Genomic DNA, 16140 nt, shown 5'->3' on the forward strand with positions numbered 1-16140 from the left:
GGCAAGGTAAAGATTTTCTGGTAGTAACCAGAAATTGATCAGCCGTGAAGGATGGCTACATATGTGTGATCAGAAAATGATCCATCAACTGTGAAGGATGGCCACATATATTGTGATCAGAAAGTGATCAACCATGAAAGATGGCTAAATATGTGAAATTAGAAAATGATCAACTGGGAAGGATGGCTAAGTATGTGTGATCAGAAAATGATCAACCATGAATGACAGCTACATATGTGTAATAAGACATAGCAAGGTCATTATAGTGGCATTTAAATTCGCTTTCATTCCTTGATAATTATGTGTTTAACATAAATGATGTCCATTTACTGTTGGGCCCCATTTTGGCCCTGGTTTGGGCCTTGAGGATAAGCCCCAGCCTGGCTCAAGTTTCTGAGGCATTGTGGGAGAGCCTAAGCCTGGCTCTAATTTTGTGACCTGCCTCAGTCACTTCTGTATCAGAGTGACTCAGCAAGACCTTGTTTGGCCCTGCCTTTGCCCTGTTGCTGATGTAGAGCTTTGCCATTGTCAGTCCCTCCATACCCTCTGTCACCGTTCCATGCCTCCAATGTCATGTTACCCCACCCAAAATCCCCTTCCAAAGTTCTGAACTTATTTAAGAGAGGCTGATGCCATAGAGTTGAGTTCCTGCTTCAACAAGACTCCCAGCTCGGTGGGACCAGCCCTTCTCTCCTCTCTCCTGGACCTGCCCGCAAGGAGCAGGCACGGTTACAGCATTCCTATTCACTTTAATGATTGACTTGGGATTTATGAATGAGTAGCAAAAGATAAGCTGCTCTTTTAAACCATTTGAATGTTTATTGGTTTTGATTACTCAACAAGAAGTTAGCAACGACACAAGCTGCCACTTTAGGTGACCAGAGCAAAACAAAACACAGTTATTTTACACGGCTTTATTACAAGTGCATGTTAGATACAACACACCTGCATTTGGATGGAAACAGTGTTCCTTGGGCTGTTGCACATTATCAATACTGAAAATGTTTGAACACAGACCAAAAATAGCAGTAAATAATTTGGGAGAAAATAGGCTGAAGTCACTTACAAATCGTTTGACCTCTTGTTAACACTATTTTTATGCATTGCTATATTAGGCTACTTAAATGTTAGAAAATATGCTTTAAATTAGATGGTACCTTCTCTTATCTTGGTTTTAATTATGCAAGGGAATCATGTTTGTTTCTTATCACCCTTGGTCTGTGTGCTAAAATTTTGAATAAAAAAGCCACTTAATATAGTTTTATTGTATATATTATGTGAATAGTATTCTTATGCCATTTCATAATTTGGCAGGACGATTATTGCCCATGAAGAAGGAAGGAACATCTGGGTTAAACAAAGATGTTAGGATTTAAGAATTTAGAACACAACAATAAAACCAATCTAAAACTTAGTAAAAATTAAAAATATATTCACGCTGTGAAACTACTTGAGACCCAATAACTAACTTAAAATTGAAGATCTGTGGTGTCCTTTATGATTAAAAAGCAATCTGTACACACAAGAATTGTGGGTGACTCCTAAAGAGAGTCATGTGGCATGTGGATTCAGTATTGTTCTTGGTTTTTTACCTCATTGTCAAAACTCATTTTACCTCATTGTCATTACTCCTCAAACGGGAGTTTGGGTTTATTGTAATGTCACAACGGATTTTGGTAGAAAACTTCATTGTTAAGCTCATTTTCAACATGTGGCCTGGGTTACAAAAAGAAGAGAAGAGAAGAGAAGAGAAGAGAAGAGAAGAGAAGAGAAGAGAAGAGAAGAGAAGAGAAGAGAAAAAGGAAGGAAGGAAAATTTGTTATATTTTAAGACAAGGTTAAAGCTCTCGGGCTTGGTTTGTTCCCGAGTCACGCTGAGAACGCTGCGCTTTGTTTTGCTGGAGCCGAACCAGGACCTTTCACACCGACATGACGACATGACGTGGCAGTGACGAACACAGAGCTAAGAATGGGAATGTTTCCCCACGGGCTTCCTCTGGCCCCACCTCATTTCCTCTCTCTTCAGTTTTCTCTTGGGCATTCTTTCACACACCGCTCATCCGGAGCGAACCTAAGGCACGTCGTGGAAGGAGATTTAAAAAAAAAAAAAAAAAAACTAGACAAGAATGCGCAAAGAGGAGGATCTTGCAGATCCCGAAGCAGTTTGGCTTCTACGTTTTAGAAAAAGCACCATGTCCAGAACGCCTTTCTATTGGCTATTTTCAGGAATAACATAAAAAGTTGGTAGTATGTCTCCGAGAGAGCTGGTTACAGTGACTACTTCCTATGGCATTAAACCATGGCATTTTCGCTATCATATTGTGCTGTGGACCATTTTCTCTACAGCATGGCTGAAAGGATGCTCCCTGCTTCTTTGCCATGTGGACACTGCACCGGGCAATTCACATTCTGTCTATAACCGGGTTACTGGCATCTCTTCGTCAGAAAGCTACGAACGCAGGGACCTGCCCTTTGTTAAGTCCTCTACGTGTAGTGCTTCTAGCTAATAGCTAAGTATTTACAGATGATGAAGTTGAACACATGGAATTTAAACTTCAATCATGAAAGGATTTTTGAAAGAACTTTGAAGAAATCATAGGTAGTGTTCTGTTTTGTGTCTTTCTGCAGAGTATGTGTAAAGGAAGTTCAGAAGTCTCAGGCAATAGCAGCTCAAGCTTTCCCATGTTTTCTCTGGGGCATTCGCAGGCTCTGTCTTTTCCTTCCCCGAATTCTGATCATTTCAATCTTTGTAATGACCAAAAAAGTTTACCAACCATATTGTTTTTTCATTTTGCATATAGTTACAATCGGATTAGTGGGTATGATATTATGCATACAAATTTATTAGTGGTTTTTTTTTTTAAGTTTCAAATTGAGCAATTGAAACTTCGTTTTAAGAATTGTTTTGCAATGTCATGCTTTCTTGAATCCAGATTCATAAGACTGGATAATAAACTCTTGAACAGGACTTCAGTGAAGTGGCATGTGAAAACACTAGGGGCTTTTAAGAGCTCTGCTGAAGTGCTGACTAAGAATCTAAGTGCTTCCCCACAGAGCAGGGCTTCATTCCTTCCTTCCCACAGCTTTCTTAGGTTGTAAACAGCCCGTGAATATATCAGGTGTTGAGCATTAGAACAGTTAAAAATAACGCCTCTCACATGCGCGCACACCTTTCTGCTAGCATGGTTTTTTTTTTTTTCCATTTTGATTTGGCAAAGGTTTCATTTTGTTTTAATGGTATTTGTCCACAATGAGGACAGTGAGATTTGGCGAGTGTTCTTGCCTTCAAGACGAGCTGTATTTATTGCTGGACCGAAAGTTGTCATATCCGTGATCGTTGGCTTTGAACTTCAGGCAGGACTGCTTCTCCTCCAAGGACTGCTTTTCCTCAAACGTTTGGCACCAGCAGCACAGACATGACTGTATGAAACAGAATGACCATTACATGCATACTCAGGCACATGGCCACCGCTCTGCTCTTCTCGAGTTGGGGGCTCTGACTATCCTTGCAAGTGTGGGGTTCCGGTTCCCTCTTTTTCCATACCTCGTTTACCCCTCTTGAAAAAGAGATGCAATTAAGGCCAGCAAGATGACCTGGAGACATGTTTGAGCACAAGAACTCATGGTGGAAAGAGAACAGACATCTGAAAGTTGTCTATATACACACATTCTGACACACACATGCACACACACACACACACACATAGTAGCACTTATGCATCATGTGATGCATATATACCTTGCATTCACACAATAGTAATAAATAAAATTTTTAGAAATTGAAAAGGCGATCACATTGGTGGGATGTGCTAATTTTTTGCAACTATGAAGTACAAAGGAAAAAAAAAACTTATGGAATTAACATTACTTAAGAAACAGTCACTAATTGTTTTTAGTATATGTGTGTATCTGTGTGTGTGTGTGTGTGTATGCATGTACACCACACAAGAGGCCAGAGGAGGATGTCTGTTGTTTCTTTCTATTGCTTTCTCTCTTATTCTCTTGAGATAAATCTCTCACTGAACCTGAAGCTCGCTCACTCTGTCTGCCTAGCTGACTGATCAGGTGTCTTTAGGATTTCTTTGTCTCTGTTCTGTAAAGCTAGGGTTACAGGCTTAGGCAGGCAAGCCTGGCTTTTTACAGGGGAGCTTGGGTTTGAACTCATGTCCACAAGCTTGCTCAGCAAGTGCTCTTTCCTGCTGAGTCATCTCTTTAGCCCCGAAAGCCACCTTAACTTTTGACACTTTGTCTTATTTACTTGGAAATCGATTCTTGATGTGTCACAACCGTGAAAGTCAAACATTTTCCCTCGAGCACACAAATACTACAATTGCACACGTGCCTGTGTTCAGACGTAGGTAACTCGTGTCTGTGGCCCATAATCTGCTTTTCCTCACTTGGCACTGATGTACATTTCTTCCCATGCCAATGAGTTTAATACTGCCTAGCTATTTGAAACCTACATGTTACTCTTGCGTGCATTTTCCACATTGTTGTGCTATGAATTTATAAAGGATGCAAGTACCTTGATTTTATTTTTCCACTTTTCACTGGAGTGTTTAAATTTTTAAAACTCTGTTCAGTTCGTTTGTTTTATGATAGTCTACGGGTCTAAGCAAATAGGTTTTCTCTTTGTGTTATGATAAACTATGCTCAGGGAAATAGCAGGGTTTCTGTTCTGTAAAGAAAGGAGTTGGCTTGGATAAAAGTTCTCTTCCATCACTAATGTCTGAGTTATGAATGGGCAAGGACGTTTTCAACTATCTCAGTGTTTACGAGGAAATGAATTTTGGTTTTCAGATAATGAAATACCAGGGACAGTGTCCATTCTCTTGCAAGGGGAGGCATATTTTACTTGGTGTTGCATTATTGAGAGAATGGCTGAGTGGAAGAATGAGTGTCATATTGCCAGCATCTGAGGTAAGAAGGTAGACTTATATTCTACATGGAGTAGCATATTGCCACTACACATAGACGGTAGGAAGGATGGAGTAGAAATGATCTTAATTTTTTATACTTGCTATGTGTGTGTGTGGTGGGGGAGATGTGTGTGATGCCCCAGAGGAGGACATTGAGTGTCCTGATCTATCCCCCTCCACCTTATTTCCCTAAGACAGGGTCTCTTACTGAACCTGGAGCTAAGCTAGTGTCTACCAATCCCCAGCAATCCTATCACTAGAATTATAGGCATGTCGGCAGCCATGCCTGATTACCCCCCCCCCCCTTCTTTCTTTGGTGTTTTAAGATAGGACCTTACTGTATAACTCAAACTGGCCTTGAAAGCAGAGAGATCTCTGCTTCCCCTCACCCAGCATGGCATTCCCCACTTTCCTCATCAGTGCTGGGCACTGGAACCTTTACCCACCTGCAGAGCAAGCACCTTTATTTACCCCAGCCATCTCCTAGCCCTTGACTTTATTCCCACCGTCCATGAGAAAAAGAGATTAACTTTCTTATAACCCAAATTGTAGTTGAACAATAAAAAAAAGTCTACCAAGATCGGAGGAACACTGCATCTAACTGGGTTTCATTCTTATCTGACTACATGACAGTGACTATCGATATATGTAATTTATTAATCTGCACAATGCTAATAGTACTGGTGAGTGGCTAAGGCATCAGGGCATGGCTTACCACTGTCAAGGATTTATAAGCAAATATGTCCTATAGTGCAAAAGTGATCATCACATATGCGGGGCGGTGGGCACCTTTAATCCCAGCACTTAGGAGGTGGATTTCTGAGTTCGAGGCCAGCCTGGTCTACAAAATGAGTTCCAGGACAGCCAGGGATATACAGAGAAACCCTGCCTCGAAAAAACCAAAAAACCAAAACCAAAACCAAACAAACAAACAAAACAAAAGACAAAAAAAAACAAAAAAACCCATCACATATATCGCAAGGCAGGGAAAATTAGCAATCTTCCAGCTCTCTCTAGATAGCAATATTGGTGTGTTTTTTAAAGCCTATATTTGATGCCAGATCACAGGAAACATTTTATTTTAGAAGAGTCTCTTACCTTAAAGCAGTTTTTGAATCTTTTGCTCACCAAATACAGAGCGATTGGATTGATGCAGGAGTTCAAAGAAGCCATGTTGATACCAATGTAGTCCAAAACCAACAAAAAGCTGAAAGAAACCCAAAGTTGTCTTTAAAGATTACATCCCTCCAAGTGTGTATTTAACTCACACCCTTGTGTCTTTATGAAGAAAGCCCAAATCACCTACATGCAATAATTTCATTTAGCCACCGATTTGCCAGCAGAGGTGCCTGTCTGTGTCTCTGCCTGCCTGTCTCTTTCTCCGTCTGTCTTTGGCATCTCCACTACCCTATCCCACCTTCACCACCAATATGCAGCATTTCTTTTAAAAATAAGATTCTTGTTTGGAAGTGAGAGAGGACTGACGTGAACATTGATGTCTCGGATCTGACACTTTTCATCTTGTCACTCATCACTTTGACAACTGTGCCCACATTCCCAAGGCTTTTCCAGTCCCTCTAATTTACCCCATCTTGAGCAATTGCAAAGCGAAAATCGGTCTTAATTGGCCTCTGTGGATAAGAAAATAGTATTCTTTCTGCCTATTAGATGGATTGATAATGGGGAAGCAGCTGGATGACAATTCCATAATTATTTCTATTCTCTCTTTTTCAATCTAAGTTAGCACAGATTACTGAGTTTCATACATACATATGACATACATGTTATGACATACATGTCATCGCATGTTGTTCTTTATTTACCTCTCTCCCTTGGCACCCTCTCCAACCCCCTCTATCTTCCCCAGTCTCCTTTTATGTCACATGGGTTCCACTGGATTTTCTTCTCTTACCTCAGAAGCTCACACCTATGAGGATTGCTCTGGTCATATAGGGTGAGCTTCAGAATCCGGCTGAGGTGAAGGGGAAGCCAACAGAGAGCAAACACGAGGACCAGGCAGAAGACTGTCTTGGCCACTTCTCGTCTCTGAAACAGAACCACAGGCCCTTATAAAGCTAGCACACACTCTCCTCAAGTAGATATTTAATCCTATTTACCAAATAAAGACTCGGGCAACAAGCCTTCAGTTAGTCAGTGTGAATGAGAACTAAAATCGCCAGTACAAGTACCGCCACAGTGGCTCATATTCATCTATTGCTGCCCCGCTCCGAGCTATATGAGCACCAAGCATGTGGTCCACATGCACACGAGCAAAACTTTCATATACATAAAATAAATCTAAAAGTATATTATACATTCATTATGTGCACGTGTGTGTGTGTGTGTGTGTGTGTGTGAGTGTGAAACTAGACAAGGTTGTACAAGCCCATACTACCGTCATTTGGGAGGCGGAAAGCAAAAGGACAATCTGGAATTCAAGGATATTTTTGGCTACATAGTGAATTCAAGGCTATGCTGGGGGTGCGGGCGGGGGTGGGGGGACGCTAGCCTTGGCTAATCGAGATTCTATCTTAAAACAAAACAACAACAAAAGTCAATGATTCTCTCTAGATCATTATAGATGATATACTCTCTAAATAAGTAATATAAAATGTTTTTTTTTTGTTACAGAAACAGAATGAAGAAAGTGAAAATATGTTCTAGTGTTTAAAATTAGCTTATCAGCAGCAGCAGCAGCATGACTTTCATCTGACCATAATTATGGCTATACGCTACTAGATTCTTCCATTCTCTTACCTGCTTTAAGTGATCATTCAGAGCAATCTGCATGCCGCTCTTCTTCCTGAGCATTTCACAGGTCATCAGGGTATAAAAGACTGCAGTGATGGCTAGCGGCAAGCAGAAGTAGAAACTGAACAGCCACCAATCTTTGGCTGTCTTGTAAAACTATGGGGAAGAAAGAATTTTTATGATTAATATCTTCTGCTTAAAAAAACCCCATATGTATCAAATGTCAATTAGAAATTCAATATTCATCAAAGGACAATGATTTTGTAACATCTTCCATATATGTACTGTATAGGGTTTGATGGGCCATATCTACTGAACACATAAATAAAGGCCTGCATTAAATAAAAGACACATTGAAGAACATATTTCAATTCTTTGGGATGTTATAATAAGCTGTAGGGAGCTGAGCAAAATTCTTACGTGTAGATAACACTGAAAAAAAACAAATATTTTAAATTTTAGGTATTATTGGTATTAAATATATAAACCTATTTCAGTGTTTAGGTGATGTTTCCCCCTTTCAATTATGTGTGTTTAGTGTGAAAAACGGGTCTGAAGAGATCAGGGCTGCCACGTAGGTCAGTAGCGGATACCTGAAAGGTTGTTTAGGACAGTGCTTGTGAGTTACAGTTACGCCTTTCCTGTCTTCTTTTCTTCTGTTACCTTTCAAAAACCTTATCGATACAGAGATGTCTCTATAGGAAAGAATTTTATGTCCCTAGTGTGTTATTCCCCTTCTAGTAAACGACAACTTGGTGACCCACTTTGTTCTTTTACTGATAGTTGAATGTGTAGTTCATAAAGTTTATATACTCTTTTACCTGTAAAATAGCGAATAATCCTTGATGATAGACCAACCAACCACCTTCTTACTAACCAATCCTCTTAAAAATAAGTCTTATATTTAGTATCTATCTTTTCCCTATTCTTTTCCTACTTTCTGATCAGAAGTTCTTTACTAGGTGGCCAAAATTTGATATTATTTTGAAAGGCAGATTTTCTTTTAACACCAGAGATGAAGGGCCAGGCTGCCATTCCAAATCCACTAAGGTTAGGCAACTTCTATCTAAACATCCGCTAAACCATCTGCTTCTCTGACAATGTTGGGTTGTCTTGTGTAGATTACACAATAATAATCAATCCTGTGGGACTTTAGACACAAAAGCCATAAAGTCACAGCCATTCTTGCAGGAACTTGATTTATCTGGATCCCTAGGGTGTTCTTGGAGAAGTAATTATCCTGACTCTTGCAGGTTGGGTCATTAGTGATGGTTAACCTCACAGTCTTGGGATCCAAACTCTTAATTTATGCCAAAGGTAGTAATAAATCAATAGCCTACCAAGGTGGGGAACTGGGGGAAATAGTTAAATATTTATAAGGAAAGTGCAGAAAGAACAAGCAAAGTGAACCTACCTGCATGAAGGCTGTTTTCTGAAAGGGATTAAGCATGCAGACCCTTAGGGGCTTTCCTTTGTAGTCCGACGTAATCGTATCAAAACCTATGGCTTCAGGGACAGCCAGAACCACAGAGACCACCCAAATTAAAACAATTTCTACTGCTGTCCATTTTGGAACCCCAATTCCTTTAATTCGACTCCAAGAAGCAACAGCTCGATATCTGAAGATATAAACAGAATGATTTGTCTAGCAGGTAGAGCTTGGTTGTATTGAATTGCAAAGTTTATCTCCTAAGTGACATAACAGTTATATGTCGGATTAGGATCGCCTTGGCCTGAGAGTGGACTCTTACCTGTCAATACTTAGAGCACAAAGACTCAGCACTGTGATCCCCACAGAAGCCTTCTGTATGAAGGGCACCAGCTTACACATCTCAGCTCCAAATGGCCAGTCCTCTGCGAGCAACTGCATAGAGGAGATGGGAAGGTCGGTTACGGAGATTTTTCTGAGCTGACCTCTGAGTGCTGGTGATTAGTGGCCAGAGGGAAGGAAGAACTGCCCCTTGAAAAAGCACCTATGTCCAATATAGAGCACACTGGAAGTAACACAAGTGCAGCTGGTTTATGAGATTTTTTTGTAGACAGTGGCACAATCAGGGTCTCCTCAGAAAGGCCAATGCCCCAGTGGCTTAATGGCACCTTAGAACAGTGATTCTCAACCTGTGGGTCATGAGCCTCTGGATGGGGAGCCGAACAGCCTTCACAGGGATCACCCAAAACAAATGGGGAATAACAGAGGTTTAAATTACGACTCATAACAGAAGCACAATTAGAGTTGTGACTTAGCAAGAAAAAGTAAGTTTCTGGTTGGGGGAGGGGCGGGGCGGAGTCAGTGCAACCTGAGAAACTGAATTACAGGGACAAAGCATTAGGAAGGTTGAAGACCACTGGTTTAGAAAACAGGACCTGTGTGTCTCATAAAACTGCAAAGTTAAGGTGAGGACCATGTTAAAAATAGAAGTTTATTAAATAAAAAGTTAGATAGTCTTGAGTGGAGATGACTGGACTGGCCCTGCTCTGTGGAAGAGCATCATGAGTGCTCAAGGTTTTGCCCCATCGATCAGTGGTCCGTTTACTTAACTCAGCTGGAGAAGCCACACCAGTCCTTGGAGGCACCGGGTGTGTGTGTCTGCTAAAGGACATCTGGTCTGTGCCACTTTTTACCCCACCCTCCCACATCCCCAGTCTTCCCACTACAGATGGCCATGTCCTCTCTCACTTCCCTCAGGACTTGCTCAGATCTCCTCGCTCCACAGCACCTAACTAGATCACATTGCTCCTCCTGCCCCTGACAAGGCCTTCCTATCTCCTTCACTCCCTCCCCTCTTCCTTTTTATTAGATTCTTACTAATCTTACTGCATATAAAAGTGACTTTATGGCTTGTTTGGTTTTGCTGTCTGACTCTCTGAAGTGTAAGATGGATATGAGTTCCTCCTCAGTTGCTTCCAATGGTGCCTGAAACACAGCAGAGGCTTGGTGAATGTTCATTCGGCTGAAACAAATAGGTGCCGAGCAAAAGGACATAGTGCGTTCTCTTTCCATATTTATACACATATTTCTCTTTATCTGGCTTCAATAACTGCTATTAAATGGAGCTGTTTTCCTTCTTAGACACTGGGTGTGCCACGCTGGTAAATGAATCACGTAAGGTAGACATCTGGATCTAGTATTCATGAGATTTTGAAAATAAAGAGAAATATTTATAATCTATGCGGTTTGAAAAACTCCTTTAGAAATAACTTTACAAAAATGAGAGCTACTCTGAAGCACAATTGGACATTTCTGCCCTTGTACTGGCCACGGAGACTCCAGTGAGTGCGTCAGGCTCTGTGGATTGTTCTGTGGCCGGCATGGTGGCACAGACGACAGTCTGTGTCTCATTACAACGGAGATTGGAAGAATGAACATGAGACCGATTTAATTTCTAAATTGGACATGAAAAAAATTACACAGATACATGCAACAAAGGTTGGGAGACTTTGCACATGCTTATTTAATATCGGGGTTTGGAAATTTACAGGGCTGGGCACATTGACAAGCAGTAAAGGGGGAGCCAGTACAAGCCAGTCACTGGTATCAGGAAGGTAATGAGGGGTAGGCAGCAAGGTTTGGGGTAATCTTTATCTAATAAGCATCAGATGCTATTTGCCAAGGAACCCCAAATATGAAAATTCCCTAATTTTTATAGAGAAGTAAGAAATTGGATCTTTATATGAAATCATACAATGTACAAAAGGTGCCAGTTGATCCATGTTTTAAAAGACATTATTATATTATGTTGTATTGACTAGGTAGATTCTATAATGTGCATGAGAGCTTCTGGATTAGTAAATTAACTAGTCATTAGTTCATTCAACCAACGTGCATTGAATATTCACCATAAAGAATATTCTGAGTACAAGGCACACTACTGGTTTCTGTAGAGCTTACATATAACAAGGAAGATACAAAAGCATCAGTACTTGAGAGGATGTCCAACAGAACTAGCCATATTGGGAGAGTGTTGGCGGGATGTGTTTTCTCCATAAGCTTCCCAGTAAGATGTCTCCGAGGACACAAGTCTGTAGTTGGATAAAGCAATGAGCATACCAGCCATAGAGTATGCTAGGAAAAGAACAGGAAAATGATGTAATGTGATTTTTTTAAAATGTAACTTGTTGCTCAGAATGTGGTCAAGGGAAATAAAAAGACTGTACGTCTGTACGAAGTGGTGTGGGCTGGACCACGTGCAGCCATGGTAACCAAGCCCTCATGGTGAAATTAATGATTTTTTTTTTTATTTTTGGGGAAAAAATAAACTAAGCATGTTATAGGTAATTGGAAATTTACAAGTTTGGTTTTCAGAACTGTACATCACTACGGGTCACCAGATATCCACTGGTGACCAGAATTCCAGAAATCTTGACTCTGTAAAAATGTGTGAGGCTACCAAGTTTTATGCCTGTGATCTGCTCTTAGTGCATCTACAACCATAGCGTGAGCAGCCTTTGAGGTCCTGTAGTTACCCTCCCTAGCTGTTACTTTCCCTATGAACTTTCTCTTAGCTTCTGTTTCTTTATGTTTTCAGCGTGTACTGCATATTAGGAACCTGACTATTATTTGGGTTTTGCATGAAAATACAGTGAGCCAGCCAGGACTTCTGTGACCCAAGGTCGGATGGTTGGAACATTCATACCAAGTCAGACACCAGAGGGCTACCTGAAGCTTCAGGAGTGCTGTTTGTCTTGGAGATTTCTCAAGATTTTCTTCTCTGGGGGGGGGGGGGGAATTGGCACAAAACCCTTTTGAGCAGTGAAACTTTGAGCTTCAGTGTGCTTTCAGTGCTGAGCTACCACCTCAGCACTTAGGGCTACGGAATTCTTTCTTCCTATTTGTATTTGGTTTCTTGGGTTTCATACACAGGAACCTTCACGTCAATTTGGCAGAGGGACTCTTGCTTTGAGGAACTACTGGGTTTACTCTTTGTGTTCCTCCTCTGCAGAGATCAAATCAGTTGTTTTGTGCGGCGTGTTTTGTCTATCCCTAGGTCTCCGTCAACTCCAGTTTAGTCCTGGGTTGCAGCTCTCCGGTACGGGTTTGACTGACTGGTTTCATGTAGGAGCCTGTGAAAGGAAGAGCAGTCTTCCTTAGAAACACTGTTCTCAGTATACTTCAGGTTCTGGAGGAAAAAGGCTCAGAAGCAGGACTTTCCGTTATCACCATGCAATCAGAATTGGAATTGGTTTGCAAGATGGAAGGCAAATGGAAAGGAGCAGATGACGTAGATGGCTCCGTGCTACTTTATCAGAATGAACCTGCTCAGTGCAAATGCACAGTTTTGGTTCAACAGGCAACAGCTCCAAGATGGAGAAATAGCTTATGCTCTAAATTTACCAGTGGTTCTGTCACCACAGGTTTCTCAAACAGTTGTGGCAATTGCTCTACCCTAACTCTCACTCCCTTTGGGTTAGTATTGAGCCTTCCATGAACAATTCCACTCTATAATCCTGTCATTCAACGAGGTTTCCTTAGCAGTTTCTGTATGAGTGACAGTGTTGTGATTAAATGACCCAGCAAGTATTTACTTTAAGACAGACTTCATAGTGACACACTTCAAGGAGAACAGTCGACCAGAAAGACAGTGAAAGTAGACCATACTTTGGAAAGAACTATGTCAAGAATCTTTGAAAAGCAGTCACTGTGGGATAAGATGTTCTATACTACTTTGCTTCAGGTAAGAGTAGCATCAGGAACAAGAACATGGTCAAGTTCCAACCGTATTAATGAATGATGAGATTATTCCAGCCACACAGAGAGACCTGACTCTAAGAAGGGAAAGCTCAGTCATTGTCTGTTTAAATTATTATTATTTATTATTGTTATTATTATTGTTGTATTGTTAATATATATGTGTGTGTGTATGCGTGTACATGTGTTTATGTGTGTATATGTATGTGTGTGTTTGTCATATTGGAGGGCACAGATTTCTTTGAACTGGGAGGAGATAAGGGTAGCTATGAGCTATTGCAGGTGTTGAGAACTGAACTCACAGCTTCTGTTAAGAACAGTGAGTGTTTTTAACTACAGAGCAATTACATTCGGCCCTGTTGAAAAGTCCTAAATGAGTGGGGCAGTGAGAGGGATGTAAAGCGAATAAATAAAAATAAAATTTTTAAATGGGAAAAGAAACTGTTAAATGAGGTCCTTAATTTTATTCATGAGTTTGCTTCCAACCAGTGTCCCCACAGACGTCTCCTTATCAGTTTAAGGTTTGAGACTAAGCCCTCAGTTCCTAAAAGGTTCCAATGGCCTTGGGACCTTGAAACAGGGTAGAAGCTTGGGTGTTCTGCTCCCTGCTCACCTGGATTTTAAATATGTAGTGATTAGACACTGACTGTATCACACCCGAGCCAGGTTCACCCCATCACAGGCTGACTGAGCAAACTAAGACAAGTGGACAAGCCATGTGATTATAGACACATACAACTTCTCTTCAAAAGCACTTCTTCAATAGACGATGAGCAAAAACTATGTATGATTTCACATACTTCATTACTAACACAGATGTTGGTCCCCAACTATGTCCCTTTTTGTTTGCTTGTTTGCTTTCTATCCTCAGAACTAATCAGTATGGTTTCTGTTTACATTATTTCTTCCCCACCCCTGAACTCATTTGCATTGGCAACAACCCTCTGATCAGGGTCTCCCCAACCCTGGCCTAAGCAGGATAATTTTACTCATTGTTGTATATGTCACCCAGAATCCCCCTTGGCTCCTGGCTATACTACCTTCTTGATTTTACCTGTAACTAATTTTTCATGGACCCAACTTTTCTGGAGGATATAAGAGAATAGAAGGGCTGTCCAAAGTAGCATATCAAATAAAGATAACTGCCCAAGAGGCCATGCATGACCAGCCCACACTTTTAAAAGATTTAGTTATTCACTTTATGTGTATGTTCATGTGTGCTTGGTATGGACGTTATGTGCCTGTGGAGGTCAGATGAAGGCATTAGAAATTTTCAAAATGGAGTTGTAAGTGATTGTGAGCTGATTGATGGGCGACTGAAATAGAACGCCAGTCCTCCTCCAGAAGAGCAGTGTGTACTCTGAACTGCTGACCCAACTCTCTCGTTTTAGCCCTTGGGATATCTTTTCTTTTTCTTTTTTTAAAACTCCTCCATGGAGAAGCTTTAGTTCTGCCTAAGACCTTGAGGAGAGACACACCCTGATCCTGCTCTATAATCAAAAGGCTTTCTAGATTTCCTTTGCTCAATAAGAGTCTGGCTAAATTTTTGTTTTTTTGGTTTTTTTGGTTTTTTGTTTTTTGTTTTTTTTTCGAGACAGGGTTTCTCTGTATAGCCCTGGCTGTCCTGGAACTCACTTTGTAGACTAGGCTGGCCTCGAACTCAGAAATCCGCCTGCCTCTGCCTCCCGACTGCTGGAGTTAAAGGCATGAGCAACCACGCCTGGCTTCTGGCTAAATTTTATATAAAGCAAACCAATATTGCATGGTCCTGTCTTCCAAGATTACATTGGTAAGAAAAGTAACTGCTCCCTTCCTTTTGTTTGACCTATAGAGGACTCAGAATTTGATATATTCAGGGTTGACAGAAGTCTCCTTTATTTTAAAGGTTTAAACGTCAGTTCATCTGAAGACACACGTCACCATGGTTGCAATATATAGAGGAACTGAGCTGGAACCCACCTCCCTGCAGACTAGCTTTCAAAGTGCAGGAAGATGTTATTCGAGCTACTGGGGGAGAAATCACAGCACTAGTCTTGTCTAACTGTGAATGATATGAACTACAACACCAAATTTCTAGGCAAGATGTGTAATGTGCATGATTGTTAGGGTGGTAACCAACCATTCTCTGATTGGATAGGAAGTCCACTCAACAGAAGGGGTCCCATGTCTAGTGCTATAAGCCTAGTCAAAGTCCTATGACATGATGCTTAACTAAATAGACAAAACACCAAACTGCCTTTAAGTATGCATGTTTATACCTTGAGACATGTATGAAACAGCCAAAGAACAAATTTAATTAGTATTTTTTTTAAAATAAGTGTAGTTCAGTAACTCTAGATGCTAACCTTAATTATTAGCAAATCCAACAAATAAAACATCAATCAAATGTTCAAAATACAGTTGTTATAGATTCCCCGATTTGATCTAATCTGTAAATAAATATAAAACCTATAGCCCAGAGCTCAATATAACCTATTGGGACATTCTGTGCATTCCAGCCGGATACCTGTTTATAGAAGCTTTGATGGAACTCTATAGGGCCGAGGACATGCCTAGGGACAGAGAGAACTTGTTTATTGGGATATCAGGCCTCTTTCCATTTACTAGTTTCAGTAAGCTAAGGAGACTGTGTTCTCTCTCTAAAACTGTTCATCTGTTCTCATGATCTGATACACATATGCATATGTGTATGTACTACATACACACACAGAGACACAGACACACAGACACACACAGACACAGACACACACACAGACACACACACAGACACAGACACACACACACA

General features: G+C 40.8%; 1 protein-coding gene across 3 annotated transcripts in view; it reads right to left on the reverse strand.

Annotated features, from left to right (window-relative positions):
- Positions 1 to 797: 797 nt before the first annotated feature.
- Ednrb (endothelin receptor type B) overlaps positions 798 to 16140 on the reverse strand; it is a 29485-nt gene continuing 14142 nt past the window's right edge. For 2 of the 3 annotated variants that reach the window (XM_021181526.2, XM_029469090.1), the window contains 6 exons: positions 9421 to 9533; positions 9084 to 9288; positions 7676 to 7825; positions 6831 to 6964; positions 6017 to 6125; positions 798 to 3419 (listed from right to left, as the gene is read on the reverse strand). In XM_021181526.2, coding sequence (XP_021037185.1) covers positions 3285 to 3419; positions 6017 to 6125; positions 6831 to 6964; positions 7676 to 7825; positions 9084 to 9288; positions 9421 to 9533 — 846 coding nt within the window. In that variant the 3' untranslated portion in view covers positions 798 to 3284. The remainder of the gene's footprint in view (positions 3420 to 6016; positions 6126 to 6830; positions 6965 to 7675; positions 7826 to 9083; positions 9289 to 9420; positions 9534 to 16140) is intronic. The other variant, XM_029469091.1, reaches the window with a different exon arrangement.

Source organism: Mus caroli, chromosome 14 (assembly GCF_900094665.2).
Source record: "Mus caroli chromosome 14, CAROLI_EIJ_v1.1, whole genome shotgun sequence".
Lineage (NCBI taxonomy): Eukaryota > Metazoa > Chordata > Mammalia > Rodentia > Muridae > Mus > Mus caroli.